Genomic DNA, 22,548 nt, shown 5'->3' with positions numbered 1-22,548 from the left:
TGAACTTAGCTGCGTCTCGACCCTCAGCAACTGCACAGGGGAGCACGGCCCGGGCCTCCTCCTGGCACAGTGGAAGAACTCGTGCAACCGTATCCCACACCGTATGGGTATAACAGCCCAAGAGGCATGCGGTGTTAACCGGACACAGCCCTAAGCTGGCGGAAGAAAACATCTCCCAAGGTGGTCCAGCTTCTTGGATTCCCTATCTGGGTGAGCGGTAGGAACGTGCCTTTAGAGGACGAGGCTTGGACCACCAAGTTCACGGGGGTTGGATGTTGGGGTAGGAAAAGTGGGTCGGCCGGGCCGGGCGGTGGTGTTGGGCAATCATCCTGTCCACAGGAGCCCCTGTGCTGTCCTGGACTTGGGCTGAGTGCCCAGAAGGATGTCTGTGAGGGCTTCATTAAAAGGCAGCAGGGGCTCCTAAGAGGCCGCTGCTGGTTGAAGCACCTCTGTCAGGAGGTTAGTCCTGACTGCCATCGCAGGAAACTCGAGGCCCAGGCATCAGCTGCCCTACGCCACACCACAGCGTAGGAAGTTCTCTCCTCTGTAGCCATGGTAGGGAAGAAAGCATAGCAACGTCTGCGGCGGTATCCAGACCCAACTCCTCTCGCCAGTCCAGCTCTTCAAGTCGGTCAGCTAGAGGGTCAACAGACCCCTCCCAGTCCTCCTCACCATCCTCTGGCTGACACTCAGAGCGATAGGGAATGCCAGGGATGAACAGCGGTACAAGTGTATCCTCGGACGTCAGTCCGACACCGGGTTGAAGTTGGGTGTGAGGCTGGGGTCGATGCTGGTTGGGGGCACAACTGGCGTCAGGGCATCGTCACTGGAAACCGAGCCAGGGAAAGTACTGTGAGGTCAACTGGCACCGATCCGGGTCCAGGCCTGGATCCTTGAAGGGCTCTTGGCACCGGAGCCGCCGGATCAAAGGCCCAGGGCCCCAATTAAGTCTGTGGGGCCCGAAGGTGCACCTGTGGAGTCGGGCTGCCCAAAGATGCTGTGTGCAACTGCTCAAAAAATGAACAAAGCTTGGCAGGGGACGCTCCAGCTCCCGGAAAGGGAGGGAAGTGTGGGGCCGTCCCACCGGGCTCCGAAGACAGAGCTGGAGAGCGGCGACACTCCGGATCACGCATCGCATCAGCCAACAGATGGGGAAATGGCGAAGAGCGACGATGCGTCTTTGCCTTCTTCTTGTGCTTTCACTTACCCGAGAGGAGTGTGAAGATTTCGAGGACGACTGCTGGTGACTTCGCAACTGATCATGCACCCTTCCTCTCAACCTGGGCTTCAAATGACGCGAAGCAGACTGCTGGGCCTCCAAAAGGTTTTGGGACCTCTCCCGCAGAGACTTCGCATTCATGGCCCAGCAGTCGGAGCACGATTTTTGGTTGTGGTAGCACTCCAGACACCAGTGGCACACGAGGTGCAGAACGGTGACTGACATCAGCTTGTGACAGGACTCCAGGCTTGAAGCAGGTCCAATGATGGGACATGACTCATGCACCAGGAGTCGAAGACTCAAGAAAGATGTCGACAAAAGTTGAAAAGTTTAGTCAAAAAATGACTAAGGAGCACGCTCTCTCCAGATCTGTGCTGGCTGGGGTGGAAAATGAAAGAACTAACTTCAGCGCACAGGGGCGGCGTCTAAGTAGACACTGCAACGTCATCCCAGCGACCACAACACTGACGCGGAGTCGACCGACGCCACCTACCGACGTGCAGGGTTACTTCTAGGGAAAACACTTCTCTGGATCCAGTCTGACGCCTGGGGATATTTCTAAGGTAAGTAATTGTTAACTACAGTCTCTTTCAAACAGCTAGGATGCCAATTTGATCCATTCACTAGAGCAGTCCATCTCGCCAAAAACCAATCCTGCATTGGCTGACTTGCGAGCATCTGGATTTGGAAGAAAGGTTTAGAGAAAGAGGTTCCTCTGGTAGACAACGGTTGCTTGCACAGAGTGGAGGCCCCGGACCCTATTCCATCTTCCTATTACACAGCACCATGAATGCATTACAATCGATCTCATCATAGCTTCTTGATTCGCTTATTGTTATTGGCTCACCCAAAGTAATCCTAAATTAACTGGATTCAAGTTCCATGCTTCAGGGGCTCAAATGCATTATCACCTCAGGTTCTTGCTTTCAAGCCTTCAAAGACTGATCTCTTCATTTATCTCCACCGGCTGAAATGACAACACTGACCCTGAAGCAACCCTTCGCTGTTACCACAACCATCACTTGATACTCTCTGCACCAGGAGGAAGCCCACCCTTCTTATCTTTAGAAAACACCTTTAATTCTGCATCTACCTCAACTAATGTTGCTTCAACTTATTCACACTCCATGTAGTGTCACCCTACTGATGCTGTGAATGTGGCTTACTATTCGGTCTTATTCTAGCTATCCAGTTAAGGTCACAACTCTTAGGTTACCTGCAATTGTAATACAGGAGTTACTTCACAATTCCCTTGTTTGCCTTAATTTCCCTTTTGCTTCATCTATCTGGTTAGTGTATCATTGTTGAACAGTATATATTGTTTTTATCTATTAGGTTACAGGTAAATAGACATAATACCATAAGGTGAGGGGAGGTTACAGAAAACTATTCATTTCAATAAATGGTGTGGATTTGTAGCCAGCTACTTAACTTCTTCTATAACCCACTTTTCTGAAAACATGTCTTACCTGTAATTAACATTCGTACTTTTATGTCAAAAAATACAAAAACTAGGGCAAAATTAGTAGCATAGAAGATTAAAGTGTGTTTAAAATCTCACTCCAGACAAAGCACCTCAGACATGGTCTTAAATTGGTTACGGGCAGTACGGTACTCCAACTCTTCCACCTAAAGTGGTGTAAGAGACTTTACCCAGATTGAATGAGAAGGCGCTTTGTTACGGGCCCGGTGTGACATGTAAAATGAGATTGCATTATACATGGGAGCTCAGGTAGTATCTATTGCCAACAAGTGTAAAACAAAGGAGGCTCCAGTGCACCTCACTATCACTAGCTTCCATTTTTTTAAATCCACCAAAGCATGCATCTGTAAAATTATATGGACTACGTTTTTTACATTCCAGAAATCAAGATTTCATCAGCTCCTCTACAAAAAGGTATTTCGGGGTATTCAATATTCTGTTCTAGAATGCCATATTATGTGGCAAATTAATGTAATTAATATAAGGCTTTGCACAGCTCTAATTCGACGTAAAACGGAGGAATACTTTCCCACTTCCTCAATTTTGTAATGTTAACATTTATATTCTGCTTTCTTAATATATTTTGACTTCACAGATCATTTCCAGTTATCCCAAGGGTGAAAGCAAGGCTAATAGTTACTTCCAGGATCGGTGTGTGAAGAGCAATGAACCCTTGTACCATAGATTAAACCAGTCACAATACAAATCACCGAATTACCTCTAAGCACTGTGTTGCTTAAGCTTTCTGTGGTTTGTGCTCCAATCCAGTCACTGCATCCAATTACATATTACAATGCACTCACACCAAATTAGTGTTTGCATCTATCTATCACTTCCTGTACACAATATTGACCCAAAGGTTATGTTAGATTAGCTTACTCGTGACCCAAGCATGATTTCCTGAGCCATCTGACCCATGAGATGGTTCCTTGCATCCAGGTTTCGCTCATTGCCGAAATTCCAGCAGCACAGCATGTACATGTGTAGAGATTATATTTTCTAACTTAGGTCCTGGTAAGGCTACATCTAAACAAGGATGCAAGCAATATGACCAAGCACAGCACTGGTGTTAATGGCAGCAATGTATTCACATTGCAGGTAGAGAAATAAAAGTTAAACTCGCAAAACAAAAAGAAGAAACCTATTTAACTATGACATCCTTATTTCACTAGCAAAAACATCTGCTTGGAAGTCAGTCCAAGATGGCACCATTTTCTCTTGAAATATTCGCTTTCCTCATTTATCTGCAAGTAGTTCAGCCAGGAATGTGAGTCTTTAAACAGATTTCACTGACTTTTCAAAATATTTCTCAAGGAATGCCCTCAATACCTGAAAATCTCTAAGCTCTGCTGCACTCTAGACTTCATATCATTCTGATGAAAGAGAAATGGCATTTTAATCCACTCTGGGTCACTTTATAAAGTAGCTTCCATGGTTTGTAACCTGAGAGATTTGTACTTAACCCTCTACTGGTATGTTCAAAATTACATGAAGGGCGGAATTAGCCAATTTAGCTGAAAGATCATCCTTAGCTGAACCACCTAGAGCCTCTTGCAACAACTTCCCATCTTACCCTCCTGGCCATTAGAAGATCCACCCCGCTGTAAGGTTTATGACAATATCATGGTTTACGCAGTCCACCCACAGATGTCCATGATTAAACCTGGTTTTTGACACATCTGACCACAGCCTGGCAATAGTCTTATTGAGAGACTCCTGAAAGGTGTCTGTGGCAAACAAACAAATATTATTCAGGATATTGATCAACATTCATCTATTCTCCAACAGGAGACATTGATGTCTGGTAGTTTTATTCAATTGCGCATTTCATTGGCTCCAGGTGAGTAACAAGATTAGATAAAATTGAAGATCCGCAAATAACTTTACTCATATGTGAAACCACATTGTCTTTTGAAATGGGACCACCATCTCCCTTTGAAACACCCTTGTATAGCATGCCAATACCCACTTACTGCTGCACTAGTGTAACTGGTCTATAACGTAATGAAATATTCATTGCCCAGACACTCACTGGGTACCATCTGTAACCAATATTATGTAGGCAGCACTGTCTCACCTTCTGACATTACACATAGGGCCACTACCCCGGGTCCTCTATTCACTTTCTTGCAGCTCTTGTTATCTTGAATTTGCCCCACCTTCTCCAGTCACCGTTAGATTTTGTTTTTTAATAAGACAGTTCCTATGAGTGTCTCTCATACATTACCTTGCTACTACCCTGTAGTCCAGTTCTCCCTTTGATTGCATTGTCAATAGGATCCCAACCTTCCAAGAAATAAGCCTTCTTGAGTGGATCATGCCGGCTATATCTGCACCAAAGTCAACCACAAACTGCTCACACCTGAGTCCATTAAACATCTGCCACCTTCAAAGTGCGCCTACTAGGATTGGGTGTGGGGCACATAAAATGCCACATGTTAATCCTCCTCCACTGAAGTACAAGTAACGATGCACAAGTAACTCCTAAGAAATCTCATCTTGCCCTCCAAGTGGGAAAAGTCTCAGAAACCGACCTACCGCCCATCTGACCGGAACCTCCAAGTACCAACCATTCAAGCCTCAACCTTCACACTCCTGCATGTACCTTCATCTTGGATGATAAAGATAACTTGGACCTAAACTCTAGGTATCAGCACTCCATTTGTCAAAAGACAAGGCCAAAAAAGTAGCAGACGGGAGGAGGAGCTTCGCGGGCATCCAAGATGGTCGCGTGAGCACAGAGCTTCCCGGACCCGCGCTGCCCTTTACGGATATCCTGCATACATCCTGATTGACGACGGGCCTTTGATCGTACATCCTTGCTGATCTAAATACTCTTTGAAAATTCGAGTTTGGACGCTGGGGTCCACTTTTGCATCGTCTTTGCTTTTTGAGGCCCACCCCGAAGCAAACCGGGGGCTCGGTTGCTTGGCTGGCCGCGGAGTAGTTGATCAACAGCGGCAGTAGGGGTCCCCCCTCGTCGGCCCCTCCTGACTTTTGGTTTCGTTTTCTGCTCCCGGCTCTTGTTGGCGGAGGCTCAGCTTTGATCCATCTTTGGCCGGCTGTCTCTCTTCTGTTTGGGACTGGCCTGACTGAGCACCCGAGGCCGGGGCTTTTTTGTGCCTATATTCGGCTGCTTTGCTCCCGTTGTCTGCTGGCCATTTCACGACCGGCCATTTTCACCAGGTCGAGGGGACCCCTTCGGGGTCCCTTTTCCAATATGGCCACCGGACCGCTGCTTGAGAAGCGTAAGACCAAGACACCTCTCCGTGGCGGCCAGACCCAGACTAACATTATGGATCACTAGTCGCAGGCCAAGGGGTCGCCTGGCGCTGCTGGCCGCGCCGCGGATCCTCCTAAGACTGTCTCCTCTGCGTCTACGGAACCATCTTTGCAAGACGTTATGATTGCCATTGCCAACATGCAGGCCTCAATGGGACAGCAGTACGATGCCCTGGTCTCTAAGATCGACACGGTGGCCGTTGACATCACGCTGATTAGAGCAGACCTAGCGAAGACCAATGAGAGAGTTGAGTCCTTGGGCTTGAAGACTTCTAGTCTCACCGCGGATGTTGCAGAGGCCCAGACTGAAATCGGCAATCTGCGTTCTTCCCATGACCTGATGGCTCGTCGTCTCGAGGACTACGAAAACAGGGCCCGCCGCAACAACGTACGCCTTATTGGTGTCCCGGAGAATCCCGAGATCCTGGGGGTCGACCTCTTGGTGGAGGACTTGATTACCAACTACCTTTCTCCCACTGGACTCAGCAAGTTCTTTGCTGTTGAGCGCACCCATCGTGTCCCTGGTGGGAAGGCTAAGCCGGGTGCCCCTCCACGGCCCATCATTGCCAGGTTGTTCCATTTCCGAGACCGGGATGCGGTTCTTCAGGCCTCACGGGATAAGGGCCCAGTGAACTGAGAATGCGGCCGTTTCTTTCTACCCTGACTTTTCACCGCTTGTCCAAAAACAAAGACTTGGATTTCAGGGAGTGAAGAAGCGTCTACGGGACCTGGGTCTCAAATACGCCTTGTTATTCCCTACTAGGCTACAGATTGAGTATCGTGACCGTGCTTTCTTTTTCGATCGACCAGAAAGTGTCAGTGAATGGCTTGATTCCCTACCTCGGAGAGATGAGCGTGCTGAGCACTCCGGGGGTGCCGACGGAGGCCTGGCGGAGTGAGGACTGTACCTGTGGGCCCCGGCGTCTGAACTTTTTTGTTTCCTGTTTCAGCTGAGTCTGGACTTGGGTCTTTGTTAGGCCTATATTAGCCTGGGGGCGGTGGGGGCTGAATGGGGACTCTTCCTTCTCCTGGGTTCTTTTCGTAGCTTAGTTTAGAAATGGGGCGACAGGCACACTGCAAGTTGGGGTGGCTTATTAGTCGTACGCAGGGGTGCAGGGTGGGGGTGCAACATGTTCGATTGGGGGGGGGTGTGTGTTTCTCTGTTTACTCGCGAGGCACCGTATTGTTTGCTCTGTTTGCACTGGTCGTGGGGGTCTGTGGGGGTCCTGCTCCGTCTGCTTTTCGGGGATGGGGGTGGCGAGTTGAGACTGTTATCCTGAAATGTCAATGGGTTAGGGGACGGAATTAAGCGAAGTATTGTTTTGCGATTCCTTAGGCGTCACTCTCCCGATATTGTGCTTCTGCAGGAGACACATTTAATAGGCAATGCATGTCAGGCTATGAACAGGCGTGGTTATCGACTGGTGGCACACGCTGGGTTTACTTCTGGGTCCAGGGGGGCTGGTATTAAAAAAAAAAAAAAAAAAGTAGCAGACGTCTGCTTCAAGTCCTGCCTTTTATGCCGCATCCTCAAGTCACATAGCTGCATATTTTAAATGGGTAGTCAGTTTCTGCAAACAAGAACTACACAAATGTCACTAAAGATTAAACAATTATAATGGGGATGCCACAAAATAAGTGGTCACATTTTTTGACGCTTAATAGAAAATGGAAAGCTAAAATCTGGAGCAGTAAAAAAAAAAAATATATATGGAAGAGGATTTGGGTGGGATGTAAATGGGCTTATGTAAAGGCGCCGAGGACGTCTTATCCTATATGTATGTTGATGGATATACAATGCCTACTTCTGGGTTATCAATGGCCATGCTCTGCCTTGGTTTCCGAGCACTCTTCCGACCAGGATAACCCCACCGGTGGCCTGAGCTAAAACATAGGGCCATCGTGGCGCCCCCCAAAATATGATCAGTGGGTGCCACCTCCGCACCAAAGTGCTTCTTCGCCCCATCAAGGGTATGAAATGCCATTTTAATGAAAATTAAAATTAAAAAAAATTACAAGTAGAGGCAAGTGCTTTTAAATTGGACTGGGGGATGTGTCATGAGCGAGAGAAACAAAAAAACGCTATTGAATAGCATTTCTGTTTTTCACGGCAAGAACAATCGAATTCAGTGCTCTCCTGAGAAATACTTAAAGTTAGTGGCATTTGCCATTACAGTCTCTTCCATTAACACTGCATTTATGATAGAAGACGTTTTCTCTGCAAGGAAAAAAAAATTACCTTTAATAGGTTTAACTGAATTGTTCTACAATTTTCATTTCCCTGCCTTGCTCAGTTGAATTCCATAAGCCATCTAACTCGTTCAGCGTCTAATTTTTTTTATCACAAAAAAGATCCATATCAAAGCTATCAGCGCTTATGAGCCCATTACACAAGACATTAGGGTCACACAGGTCGATATGCTGTCAGGAAGGAGATGTACCGTCATAATAAAACTTCACTGTATCCGGCAGCGGCTCGTAGGGCGGGGCGAACAGGGGCCCCCTGTGTTCCAGAAACATCCACTTGACGCCATCTTCGTACTTCTGCTCCTCCCACCTGAAACAGAGCGGTTCATTCAGATTCCACAATAAAACAGAGAGGAGAAGCAGGTTTGCAGTCACTTTCACATTACAATCCCTCCTGTCTCCTAAAAAATCATGAAGGGCTACTGCTTTTTCTACACAAATACCAGAAATTGAAGGAAAAAATCTTCTATTTCTATACTGCAGGTTATACATGGGATAGTGTCCCTCCCATGCATAAAATTTATAATTTTTAATTATCACCTGCTGTACATTTTAAGTATATTGCAAGTTATATTTAGATGAATGAGGCTCAAGGCAGAGTTTCTTTATAAGGTCATGGAACTCCTAGGTGTCCTCCAAGATCCTTTGAATATATATCAGAGGCTATTTTATTCCTTATAATACAGGATTATACTCTCACCTCCAGACAAACCACTTACCACAGTGTCTCATACTTTCTACAAAGAAATAGCACAGTTTCAGACAAAGAATAAAAGCATAATCCGTAGTGCAAAATTAAAAAAACACCAAAAATCACATTTAGTAGTTTGTTGCAAAAAGATAGATGGAGCAGATTCTAATAATTCCGCCCAAAAAATACTATACCTTAGAATGTGTAGAAATATAAAAATGTTGCTGTAATGATCCATAGTGTGCAAAAATAAACAAATTACCATACATACGTTTCTGCTTCTCACAGATTGTTTTAGAAAAACAGATGGGAAAAATGAAAGGACAGTTCTGAATTTCATGGCTGAATCTGCAGCTGAAATGTTTCTGATGAACCTTTCACCACTGCTACTAGCACTAACAAGCCATTGGGACGTTACAACACTACAGCAGTTCCTTTTTTCAAGTGACTAGAGAAATCACAACTCTATGGTAATAAGAAAATTAGGGATGGGTTTTGGAAGGCAGTGATGGGGCACATCAGGAGTTCTGCGACTATACATAAAGAAATGGAGGCTTTAGATTGAGTTTCGTCACTGGTCACAGAACTCCAAAGTTACACGCAATATCCTTTAATGTTTAATGGTAGCCAGAGGGTATTTTACGCCTTATAATAGCTAGTAAAATCATGTTCCCTCCCTAAATAGTCCCTTGCACCATCATACGAAAGATTATGGCTGCTTATAGACCAAATACTGAATATGCATCACAACATTAACCACTAATATACAGCTAACAATTTGTAGCTTAATGTAGTTAACTTTTCGGAACGGATCCACCAGTGATGGAAAGCCAGAGAGTAGTGGTGTAAAGAGCTGTGGGAAGAAAAGTTCGACCAGTTAACTTACCACCAGGATAGCAGTATTTGCTGAAACTCTATCCACACTCTGTTTTTAACCTTGTCATCATGGTGACCCCAGAATACAATTTACCCTCAGGCACCATGTTAGTCAATTTTAATACACCACTATTTCACTAGCACATATTCTTCGAGCACTGCAACTTTTCTTCCCACAGCTCTTTACACCACTACTCTCTGGTTTTCCATCACTGGTGGATCCGTTACTAGAGTTTACTCACAATAACAGTGGATACCAGTTCAGACTTTGAGATCCCAGATGATGAAGCTCCGCCAATGGGTGGGCTGATGGGTTTTCTTACCTTCTCTCACTACTCTTTAGTTTATACACACACCTTCCATGAGAAAGCAGACACTTTCTAGTCCACTCAGACCAGTAGCACCCCACTTTGTGTTTTTTGCAAGTTAGATTAGGGGATAGGGTGCACTTTGGTCGGTAAACCAATAATAAAAATGGCAAATGAGGCATGTGCAATAAGAAACTACCTGCATTGGTTTGCAAGCCTTAAAGTGGCCATTATTGCATGTAGTTCAGATGGAGTAAGACAGTACAAGTTCACTTAGTTAATGGATGGTCTCATTTTCCTGATGGCAGACAGAGGAACAAATTGTTTAAGAAGGAGCTACGAGTAATAATGTTACCTTCCCACATGGACAAGTAGGGGTCTTTGCCCTCTTGACTGCAATGATGCGGGCCATACAGCACACCAGCTGTCTTATGGTCACTCATCATTCAACAGAGTGCAGAAAAACCAAGCTGTACTAGGAAGGCTGGGTTCCCCAGCCTATTACACGGAAGAGGTGGTAAAGTCCATGTGGTAAGTGCTACACAACCATTCAGAATATCTTTTGGTGAATGGGGGGTGGGCAAAATAAGAAGAAAAAAAAAGAAGAAATCACTATGCGATATTTCGTCATTTCTTGTTCGAGCAGAAAATGACCCGCCATGTATTACCTACTGCGGTACAAAAGGGGGTGGTGATGGACGGAGCATCTGAACCAATCAAACACTCACACCCAGTCAAAAGATCTGGGTTTGATCCATCACCGTTCTTTAGCCCACTCTGCCACCCCAGTTCAGACATGGCTATATGCAAATCAGTCTGATCCTGTGCCTCATGGGAACAGTCCAGCCCGAACTGCCAAGCCATGCCTTCCCTCGACCGGAAACAAGCTTCCGAGGACCGGTTTCTGGCATTTGCCAGTAGGTAATTATAGTTAGTACCTTGTTACCAGAGGAAAAGTATTTTTTGAGTTGCCGTTTGACAAATCTTCACAAAAATTTCAAAAAAGATGCCCGATGAATTTTGTCCGGCATGGAAAGTGTCAGGGTTATCAATAAAGTGGGGGCTAAGAAAAAAAAGGGGGGGGTAAAAAAAAAAGTGTTTAAGCAATGTTTATTCCCATAGAGTCTTTAGACATGCCTGCTGCCTATAGCACTGGATGGAGTTACACCGAATTTGGCAGAAAGGTAGATTTTGGTTTGCAGAACCAACTTTCAGTTATTTGGTGTAAATCTGTTCAATTGTTGAGAAATGTAGTCCGAATTTTTGAAAGCATGGCAAGTCTACTTTTAGTGTGCCGTTTACCCGGCAATGGATGATGAATACAAAGTTGGAATAGCTCTGTGTAAAGAAACTGGAAGTGAATCTATTATACATATTAAGCATTAAGAAGCTCATGTTTAACATTTTGTAATTTGTGTATTTCTTTTTTTTGTGTGGAGTGCGGGTGTAGTTGAATATGTATGTGAGGTATTGATGAGAATTTAACCTGTTCCATTGTTTGGGCATCTTGAGGTAAAGTGGGTGGTGGAGGGTGGTTATTTGGATATTTATTTGTTTTTTAATTTGTTTTAATGAGATATATTTGAAAATCATTTGTTTGTGAACATTGTGTATTCATTTTTCAAGAATTATTGACATATGTATAACATTTTGAGTAATAAATTACATTTACTTGAATATCTGATACGTTTGCTATTGGTCATTTGTTTGGTCCCTACCCTTGAATGGATCACTACAACTACCTGTTTAGGTGTAAAAGAAAAACAAGCAAATACATCATGCAAGTGATGTTATTCTTTGATTATTTGATTTCCCCTTTCCTGTGACTAGATCAGTAAGATTTTTGAGGGATTCCCTTCTTTGTTTTGGCATACACCTTGCAATGTCATTCATTACTAATAATGAAAGTGGAAATTGTTCTGGGGGAAATTGTAAAAAAGTTAGGAGAATACCTCATTATGTAAACTGAAAAGGACAGGGGTTTCTAAGATCCACAAGACGTACTGGGCATGCATTGAGGAGTGAGGATAGCAGTGTAACAAGGAAAGCTGATTTGTTCTTTCTCCATTGAAGCAGCAAGCTACCAAGGGTTTAGTTTCTCTCATTCGCGCATGCAGGGTGCCCTTCGAGCTGGGACCTGAGCTGTGAACCAACTAGGGCTCGCACAAAGGCTTATTATCGTCTGCCTTTGAGAGCCTGTGGGGTAGTTTGGGCCCTTATCCGCTCCTCAGATTTTGGCTTTCTTTGGCCTAGTATGGATTGGTGAAATATGGGCCTTTTTAAGTGTGTTTTGTGTTTGCTTGATTGCACTTACATATCCTTTCACCTTAATGGGTGTACATGTTCAGCAGTAGACCAGATAAAACAAATGAAAATGGAGTATGGATACTGCTTTTGTCACCAATTCTCATTATTGCCCTTTTGGAATTCTTTTACTTATTAAACAGTATTTTCCCTGCCTGGCTCATGTCACTGTATGAATTATTGGGCTTTATTCTGGTTACCCCCATTTTTGGTGTATGGGCACACAGCCGTCTACTGCCCCTGTTGCCAAACGGGTTAATCCTTAACATAATTAGGATTTGCAAGCCTACCCCATCACATACCTGTACTGATCACACAACCAGGTGCTGCGTCCCATGACATACCTGCACCTCAGTGATTATCCAACATGATAAGACAACACTTCTCATATAGGCTCAAAAACACACCCTCCCAACCACACAGCTGCATAGATAGCAAGCTACACTGTGTAGGACAGGCTCTCATGCCCCACATAGGGACAGAAAGCTGCATACAGATGCTACAATGCAATACATACATTAGCAAGTTATAAAATGCAGGTCTCTGTCCCCCTAGTGAACCTCAAGAAATTTAATGAAATGTCAACGTCTCACGGACCGCCACATGTTTCTAGGCAGGCCTACAGTTCCCAGATACAACGGTATCTGCACACCCACACACACCCCTCCTCACGCCCCAAAGCATGACAGTGCACGCAAAAAGTGCATGACCCATTGAGTTAAAAGTATTGTCTCAGTGGGTGACTGAGTGACCATGGCCCGTGGCTTCTTGTTAGTACTTCCTATGCAAGTGTGCATGAACCAACTCAGCCTCAAAGTAAGCAAAGCTGTGCCTAAAACGAGTCTGTACATTGGTCAACACCTGCAGTGTTGGTAGTTTTATTCTAATAGCCATTAGCCACCACCACCACAGCGCCACTTCCTTAGCCTCAGTAATTTCGCCTTTGTTTTTTAAGTTTCTACACACTTATGTTTGTCCTTAAAATTCGCGCAGTAAATCTGCAAGTAAGTTCTAAAACGTTCAGACACAAGCAAATTGTTCCAAATCGCCACTGAGTACAAGAAGTATACCTCTTCTCCAGAGAATATATATCTCCCTCAGAAACATCTGCTAAATAAGTTTGGAGTGTCCCCTACCCATCACCCACTGAGAAAATGTCAAGGCACATCCAGGAGGCGCAATAACCCGTTGCAAGTAGAGCCTTCTTTCAAGCGGTGTTCCAATTACTTATATACCTGAAACAGCAGAGCATTAAACGATTAATAAAAAAAAAAGCTGAAACAGTAAACAAAAGAATTGTCATTCTTCATTACAGTCCTTGTCTGCAAAAAATCTATCAGAAAAGAAATGTCTGTGCATGAGCCGCTCATCACAGAACCATCTGATCGGAGCCTGTCGGAGAAGATATTGATTGAATCAGAACATCTTTTATCTCCATCACTGGGGAAAAATGGGAAAGACAAACCTTTTGCATCTGAAGCCTAGAGCAATCTTTCACGCCACATCAAACTAAGAGCGATGCTGCAGCCAGCATGAGAAATACATCATCTCTCCATACTCTCGCCCCATTAGTGATTCCTGCCCGCTAACATCTATCAGATAATTTCCTGAATTGAAACCCTGGGATTTCAGTATCTGGCAATAATGAAAATGGCAAATGAGGCACGTGCAATAACAAAGACCTGCATTGGCTATTAAGCCTTAAAGTGGCCTTTATTCCATGTAGTACAGATGGAGTCCAAGTCAGAACAAACACGCGAGGAGCAGCGTAGTGTGCACTGGGGATTCCACATTATGCTCGTCATAAGATAGGAAGACATGCATGTGTCATGTTAACATGTTTACCCTTCCTATTTATTGTTGATTTAGGTGCTAAAATCATTACACCCAAAGTGTAAACAGGCTGATAAATGTCTGCAGCTAGCCTCCATTGCCCCATTCCACATGCCAGACAACCACCTCACACTCTCTTCCCCTCCCCCATACAATATGTGCGTTCCTCGCTCAACATGCGATAGATCGAAGGAGTACCAAGGGTACAGAGTTCACTAGTGAACAGAGTAAGGTAGTTTCCCACTGAGTTTTTGGAGAAGGCATGCTGTACATGTCAACTCACTCCCCTGTGCTTGCTCACACCAGCCCCCTGTTGGAAGTGGGGGTCCTTATCCCTCACTGCTGCCACCAAATGCTGGAGGCGGGAGTCCTCAACCCCTCGTTTCAATGTTAGGCTAAGTAAGGACACAGTTTGAGATAGTCCTGCTCACCCCATTAGTAGCTTGGCACGAGCAGCCAGGCTTATCTCCAAGGCACGAGTGTCCAATATTTTCAACCACACTCACAGCAACCTAATTATGTCACCACAAATACACTCCACACAAGTTTTTATAAAACGAGTAGAGGCTTTATATAAGCAGATATACGGTATGACCACAAGATACAAAATCAACATATAAGAATAGGTAGTATTCTTTCCATTGGGTGGATAGGTTCTAATCCCAACCACCGCTTCTAACCAACAGTTAAGCACACTTCCATCCGTTTTTAAAAGTTTAGGCAAATAGTATTGCTAGAATCACACACGTTGCAAAAGAAAGAAATACTGCAATGTGTAACGATATTCTCTTGTACTGTGCAACAGAGAAACAATGTAGAAAAAAGAGAGGAGGCTCAACTGTCCTAGGGGACAGAGCACTATATGCCAGTAAAGATAAAGTATTCAACTAGGGTCTTATTTAACACTTGCAAGTAACAAGCGTTCACCCACCAACAGTCATTCGATCCCTCATACACACTACCCGTGGGATAATACCCCCCCAAAAAAAATGGTCCACCAAAATAAGCTCACTAAAGTTAGGTTATAGCGCATGTAACAACTAATAATTTATTTTAAAAGATTTTCTTAGGCAATATATAATATTAAAAACACAGAATCAGTCCTCCAAGTACTGGAATACTGAAAGATACAATTTCATGATCATCTAGTTAAAAAGAACAAATTACACATATACACTTTATAGTGCCAAAGTAGAGTGACAAAAACAACATCATACAATTAACTAAAAAAGGAGGAAACCCTATTCACACAAGGTCAATTCCATTGTTTGTCAAAGGTCCAAAATTAACATAAAGGGAAAGAAACAAGGTGAGAGCCTTGCTCTTATCCTTATTGTTGTTCCCTGATGGATTCCTTGTGTACCAAACTGGCGTCGACGCGTTTCGGTGGTAACAACAAAATTTTAAAACCACCTTCTTCAGGACAAAAGGTATTTCGGGAAATTATTCCTCCATCATAATCTCAATGATATCAAGAAAACCGATGTTCTTATCGGTTCCCTACTCATGCTTAACTGTCCTCATATGTGGCAAATTAACCTGTGTCTTAGGTGAGGACGTGCCCCTGTATGGTAGTCTCAGGGCTTGTGCAATTTTCGAATCCTGTGCTTAAATCTCCATCTCAGGTGATATAAAGCTCCCTATGTTAAAACTCTCTTGTTGGCTCTATTATTGAGGAATGATGAATTTCAAGTATTCATTAATATAAAACAGTGAAAGAGAGACGTTGATAAGGTGGAGTGGTGGTCCTGCAGTGGGGAGTCCTATATTGTTCCTATTTTGCCGCCCATCCGCCTCTTAAAGGTCAGACCTCGAGAAACCACGGCTCACACTCCGTGCTTTCGTCCCGCTGTTCAGGTCATGTGAATAAATTATTAGGTGTTACATGCCCTATAACCTAACTTTAGTGAGCTTATTTTGGTGGACCATATTTTTTTTGGGGGGGGGGTAGTGTGTATGAGGGATTGAATGACTGTTGGTGTGCAAAGGCTGGTTACCTGCAAGTGTTAAATAAGACCCTGGGGGAATACTTTATCTCAACAGAGAATCAATGCCATACGTAGCACCCCAGTCATGTACTTTGCAATAGAAAGAATAATGCAATGCGTATCACTACCAGCATGCCCTGTATCTGGAAGAAACAAAGCAATGCGACAGGCTACCATCATGTACTGTGCAATGAAGAAATAATGCACTGCGCCACGTTACAATCATATACTCTTCAGGTGAAAAATAATGCAGTGCATAGCGCACCAAGCATGTAGTTCGTCAAGCACAAATGAGGTCAGGCATCATACAACAGTTCGTTAGTAGCAATAATGCAAAGGGCAATACGACAGTAGGTGCTCCGTTAACAGTGGCCCCAATATGGATCAATGATGACACAAAAGTACTGCTTCTCACTCTGGCCCCAGGACTGCCCCTCCTTGGGGCAGCACGGGCCGAGATCCGAGCTGAAGCAACAGGCTCACGCAGCTGACAGAAGCGAGAGGCCAAGAGTGTCCCTCCGGGCCTGAACCCCCACCCCAGGTAGTGATCCAAGTTACCTACGGGGGCGCGACCCCACTCTCCTCTCCTACTTCAGCCACTTGGGCCTTGATCTAGAACTCAGTCATAGGGTACGGCGAGCTTGGACCAGCGGCTCAGCTCCTCCGGGGCTGCCATTCCGGGCCACTGCTGTTTTACTTCAAGGGCCCAATGACCTGGCCCTCCTTCCGGTGGTCTCAGTGAACACTGAGACCCGACCTCAGCACTGTGGAGACTTACTTCGAATTTGCTGCACACACTACCCAGGTACTCCTCACCAGCGCCTCAGGTTGCACCTTGACACGCACTCTGCACGTCCGAGACTCGCCTCTTCTCTGGTGCTCACGATGACCCGGCGCTCTTCACCGCCTCTGCTCGCACCTCCAAATGCACCCTGCGTGTCCGAATCTCTCCTCTTCTCCCGGTGCACACAATGTCCAGGTGCTCTTCACCAACGCCCTGGCTGCACCAGGACATGCACAATGCACGTCCAAGACTCACTTCTTTCGGTGCACACAATGTCCAGGTGCTCCTCACCAACGCCTTGGCCAGCACCACAATACGCACCCTGCACACCCGAGACTAAGCTTACTCCTGCGTGCCCATGATCAAAAGGCACAACTTCTGAGGGTGTCAAGCTGCAAAAGCAAGCACACACCGCGTTGCTTGGGACTTCTCAGGAAACTTTTATGTTCATGTGTTTCCAAACAGGGAGCCAGCTCACCTCGGGCCCTTGGGGTTACAAGTCACAGCACAAAGGACAGTCTTCTTCAAGCAGGGGGATCCGGCGCCTCCAAGCACAGTCCCAACAGCCTCTCCATTTGTTAGAACAGCAAACTGCAGACCAGCCCCAGATCACAAAGAAAGGATTGTTCTTTCCACATCAGTCTCTTCAGTTGCTCCTTCTTTAGCAGAGGTTCCTCTTGACCACAGAATGGGTCCAAGCCGTTTCAGTCTCAATCGATTTCTGTTTCATTCCAACGTTCACTGGTTTCAGCTCTCATAGTAATACTCCTTAATTTCTTTGAAGTTCGTTTGTGCTCAGGGGTCCCTGACCCGTCCCTAAATCAGTTCTGGCTGTCTCCCTCCCAGTGTCACCTTTCTCCCTTTAATACTGGGGGTCTGGATCCTTAAACACTCAGCAGGAGATGGGTCAATTGGTTTACAGCACCAACCCAGGCCTTTTCACCTCCCGGGCTTTCGCCTACCCCTACTCTCCAGATGCAGGGCAGCCTGGTGCCATCTAAACCCCTCCCTGGTCAAGACCTCTCCCAGCTCCTCTCACCTCTCAGATCTAGACAGACAATCCACATTTCAGCAGAGACACAGAAATGCCTACAGCACAAAACTCAGCCACTTTCAACAAGAGTGGTTTCTGAACACACAATGTCAAAACCACCTTCACAGAAAGAGGTTTTATGACACTGAGTTCATACATAATAAACTTCACCTCTCCATTATAAACTTACAGGAAACTAGGCTAACAACCAACACCCAGCCTCCCCCATTCTGTCTATGGTCAAGATGGCCTTTCAGCAGTGAAAAACGAAATGGAGTGTTTTTCACTGTCAGAACATAACACATACCTTCAGTATATGTCCTGCCTTTTACCTACACTGCACCCCCGCCCAGGGATTACCCAAAACCTACCACGGGGTGCCCAATGTGCATGCAAAAAGGGAAAGTAAGGGATGACAAGTGGTTGCACTTGTCAGGACAACATGCTAACTAGAAAACTGTTGCAGGCCCTACACTGCAGGCATGAGTTCCCTACTCCGAGTGCCTTTGCATTCCTAGCCCTGGCACACAAAGTGACATCTCTAGGGACTTTACTAGTAAGGCAAACATACCAATAATGGCCAAGCAATTACAATTACATTTTTCATAGGGAACACTTGTACTTTGACACTGATCAGCAGTGGCAAAGTACCCAGAGCATCTAAATTGGCAACTCTGTCAGTCAAACGGTCTAGGGGGAAAGCAAAACGTTTAGGGAACCTTTGCCAAAAAGGCCAAGTCCTACACCCCCTCTCAGCCTCCATCTTACCACGCTAAGGCTGCCTTTTGGTGTTATGCTGCAGGCTCCAGCTGCGGTTCTGAGGAGATGACATCACTGTGGCCAGATTGATTGTGGACAGGTTTATTGCAGAGATTTGTGCAGGACAGATAGCATTAATTAATAAAGGTGTGGGGTATTTTCATAATGAAGCTTTTTAAAGTTGACATAAGGCCTCAGATTTTTGTGATGTGTTATATACTGCACATTTTAAATGCCCTTTCTCGTTTCTCAGCTTGTGCAACTAGAGTTAAAATGTCCTTCGATATTTAATAAATTGTGAGCATAACTATGCCACAAAACTATTAGGCCTTAGCTTGATTGTCAAAATGTGGCATTTAAAAGTTGCACTGTACACTACCTGCATTTTTCATTCACGTAGGGTTTTTCCTCTCTTCATGAAATAGTCAAAATGTGCCCTGCTCTGTAGTGATGTTTATTTTATCTGTAATCATTTACAAGCTCAGCGACAGTTGTTGTCCACTCTGCGACTGTTCTGCAAGGGAAGAATACAAAATGACTGCCTGACTAGAGCTCTGGCAAGGTAACATGGGTCAAATTTATTATATAAACTACACCAATTCTTTGTTTAGACAAAGGAGCATTTTGCCGTCACTTCTGAGTTCACCCTATCCCAGAATTCCAGTGCAACTGAATACTGTATACCTTCCTGAAAAGGACTATGACCTGCTCCACACAAAAACAGGCTCCCAAATGAAACATACGCACAGGTAACTCGGGAGTTAGATCACCCTAAAGTATTCTGGCAGATTTGCACCTCCTAAGCCCACCAGGTTAGGAAGCGCAGGTAGGACTATAGATATGATTATATATGTATGAATATAATGAATGTAACAGCACAATGGTTGAATTTTTTTATCTTCTTTAGCATTCTAGTAATGCTGAATACTGTGTTTAATCTGTGAACCCGTTCTTGTGAAGAGGAGACCATCGACCTTCTCAGGAAGTTAAACAAACAGGGTTCAGCTGGGCTGAAATTCGGGCACGGGGCGACCTAGACAGTGAAATTCTCATATGTCTAAACAAAGGATTGGTGTTGTTTATATAATACACTTTACCCATTTTACCATGCTGGACCTAGAGTCAGGCTGTCATTGATTCTACCCTTTCAGAGATATTGCTGAGTGGACAGACATCAATATTTTGCACAGCGAACTTAAGCCTGGTACAGAATGTGCAAGGCCCGGATAATATGCCAACAAGAAAGTGTAAATGTAAGCAAATCCATATCAGAAAATATTATCACATGTGGGCACCCAGAAAATGTGTATCTAGAATCAGTGTTTGTGGAAGATGTCAACTTTAAATGTGAACATGTAAACTGGTGGAATTCCCAGTCTGAGGCCTCTATAACCACACAACACCTACTCCATTGATGTAAGGGAACTAAAAGCTTCCGTAAACATGTGCCAAAATACAAGTTCAAATAGGTCATTAAACCTAAAATCTCAATAGCAATATGCTCTTTAACATTACAAAGCTAAAGAAAGCCAAAAACGTGTTAAAAAGGGAATATAAAAAAGTGCATGAAAAAACTGTATTAAAAGCAATTTTGCAGGTACAAACATTGTCAAATTAAAAAAAGAAAAATCTTCAACGCTCATAACTGCCAGTTTGTTTACATATTCCAAGAAGCAGACTAAACAATACTGTTCCCTGCTGCTGCAGATGTTTCCATTGTCACTGCTTCTCATAAGTTCCAACAAACAAACATGGTCAAAACCACCCCTACAGCAGAGGACGAACCAAGGTCCAGAAATCCCGGAGCTGAAGTGTCCCAGGAACGCTCATAATATGCATTTTGTAGCAACGGCAATTGGGCAGGCCACCTTTGCAAATGAGCTTTTAACAGAGTCAACATCAGTTCTATGTCCATAGATTGGACTGGTTGCATTCCAGACACATCCAGGGCATCCTCAAAAGTGAACAGTAGACAGCGGAACACAGGCTGCACATTGCAAACAGGTAAGCTGTAAGGACCAGAGCTAGTTATCATTTAGCTCCTGAAGCGTGGGTACGCAAAAATACTATATTATCCTTTCACAACACAGGAGCACATGTGGCAGTGCCATCCCCATTTGGTCACATGACAGAACATCCATTGCGGAGCAGATCAAATGAAATCAATATCCAGACAATGAGTAACAGGACAAGTGGTAAGCCTCCAAAAAGTCTTCCAAGAACTGAGTGCATGAAAGATGGAATTACTCCGAAGACAGTTTGGAAGGTACTAACCAATCTGGTGCCAATTGTCTTAAAGAAGTGTACAACTCCTGCAGTATTTGCGATGTTACAAATGCGATACACAAACTCACCGAAATGCTGTGGGAGGTTAGTGCATAGTAGCGATTATCTCAGAAAAAGGCCTTGCAACTTGAAGATCACAAATCTCCTGTGCAGTAGTTAAGGCAACCTCCTTCTGAAAAATAATAAGGCTTACTGTCTGCTTAAAGCATCAAAGTTCTTATCTGAGAACAGAATTGAAGGCAAATTGTCACTTCCCTATCTGTGTGGGCAGGTGAAAAATGTACTTGTGTACAACAGGTCACAACCTTCGAAACACCATCAGATATGGTATTTCTGGTTTCATCCCACAGCAACCTTGGTCATAAAACAATGGCTTCCATTCGAAAGCGATCCGATTGTGGACGTGTTACAGCAGCTGGGGAACCTTTCAGATAACAAGACAAGTTAGCCTTGGATGCATTAGATGCCCCATGAAGTTTACCTTCCCTGCAAACTAGAGAATGCTCTAAAGTGTTCACAGTCTATACCGCTAAGAAAAAACTCTGTTGCACCATTTCTACATCTGTAAGTGGAAGGTGAGACCCAGGCCTCATGTACAAATCCCTACACTAGTGATTCATATCTGCCTACTTGATATTGTTGTAAGCAGTACTTAAAGTAAAAAGTTGCGAATGTCAGAGAAATAAACCCATGTATTATCTAAACAGCTGATGGTGTTTCTGCTACAGTGAATGGTATTTTTTCTAGTTTTTCTATGTGTATCATGTATGTTGCATCTTTTCTAGTTATGGTTTTCTGTTCTTTTGTCAAATTATATGGAAAAAACCTATTTGTGCCATTTTTTTATATTTCTTTTTATTACATTTTTTTTATATAAACAGCAAGGCAGAAAAATATATTACATACAGTACCGATTCCAAGACGGGGAAGGAAAAGCAATACAAAGAAATAAGCAATCAATGTAGGAAAGGGGGAGGGGGGAGGGCAGGGCAAAGTTAAAGCATATATAAAACAGCAAGTGGAATGCGGGGTTAGGGGGAAAGTGGGACATCAGGGACATCCACAACAGGTGTCGTACATATATCTCCACGATAGCCATTCCAGGGTCCCCATATTCTACACCATTTCCGGGGTCGACCCCGGGCCAAGTACACAGTCTTTTCCCAAAACATGCACCAGTCCATGTTTTCCTTCCATGTCGCGACAGTAGGCGGCCTCGGTGACCCCCACAATTGAGCGATATCTCTCTTAGCAATCATGGCCCCAGGGGTCACCAATGGAGTTTGCGCTACATTGTGGTCCGTAGGCTCCCAAATATTCAATAAACAGCGTCTAGCCTCCGGCAAGAGGGCAATACCCGTCACCTCATTCATTACTTCATGTACCTCGCTCGAGAAGGTCGCGATCTCACGACATTCCCAGATAATATGGAGGAATGTCCCCACATGCCCACAA

At 44.5% G+C, this 22,548-nt stretch overlaps 1 protein-coding gene across 1 annotated transcript in view; it reads right to left on the bottom strand.

Moving 5' to 3' along the window:
• The window catches only part of LOC144799696 (DNA topoisomerase I, mitochondrial-like), a 1,324,061-nt gene that overhangs the window by 711,438 nt on the left and 590,075 nt on the right, over nucleotides 1-22,548 (bottom strand). The window contains exon 17 of the mRNA XM_078671191.1: nucleotides 8,426-8,541. Within this exon, the coding sequence (XP_078527317.1) occupies nucleotides 8,426-8,541 (116 nt within the window). The remainder of the gene's footprint in view (nucleotides 1-8,425; nucleotides 8,542-22,548) is intronic.

The sequence above is a fragment of the Lissotriton helveticus genome, chromosome 12 (assembly GCF_964261635.1).
Source record: "Lissotriton helveticus chromosome 12, aLisHel1.1, whole genome shotgun sequence".
NCBI classification, from domain to species: Eukaryota; Metazoa; Chordata; class Amphibia; order Caudata; family Salamandridae; genus Lissotriton; species Lissotriton helveticus.
This window is presented reverse-complemented; position numbering and strand designations above follow the sequence as displayed.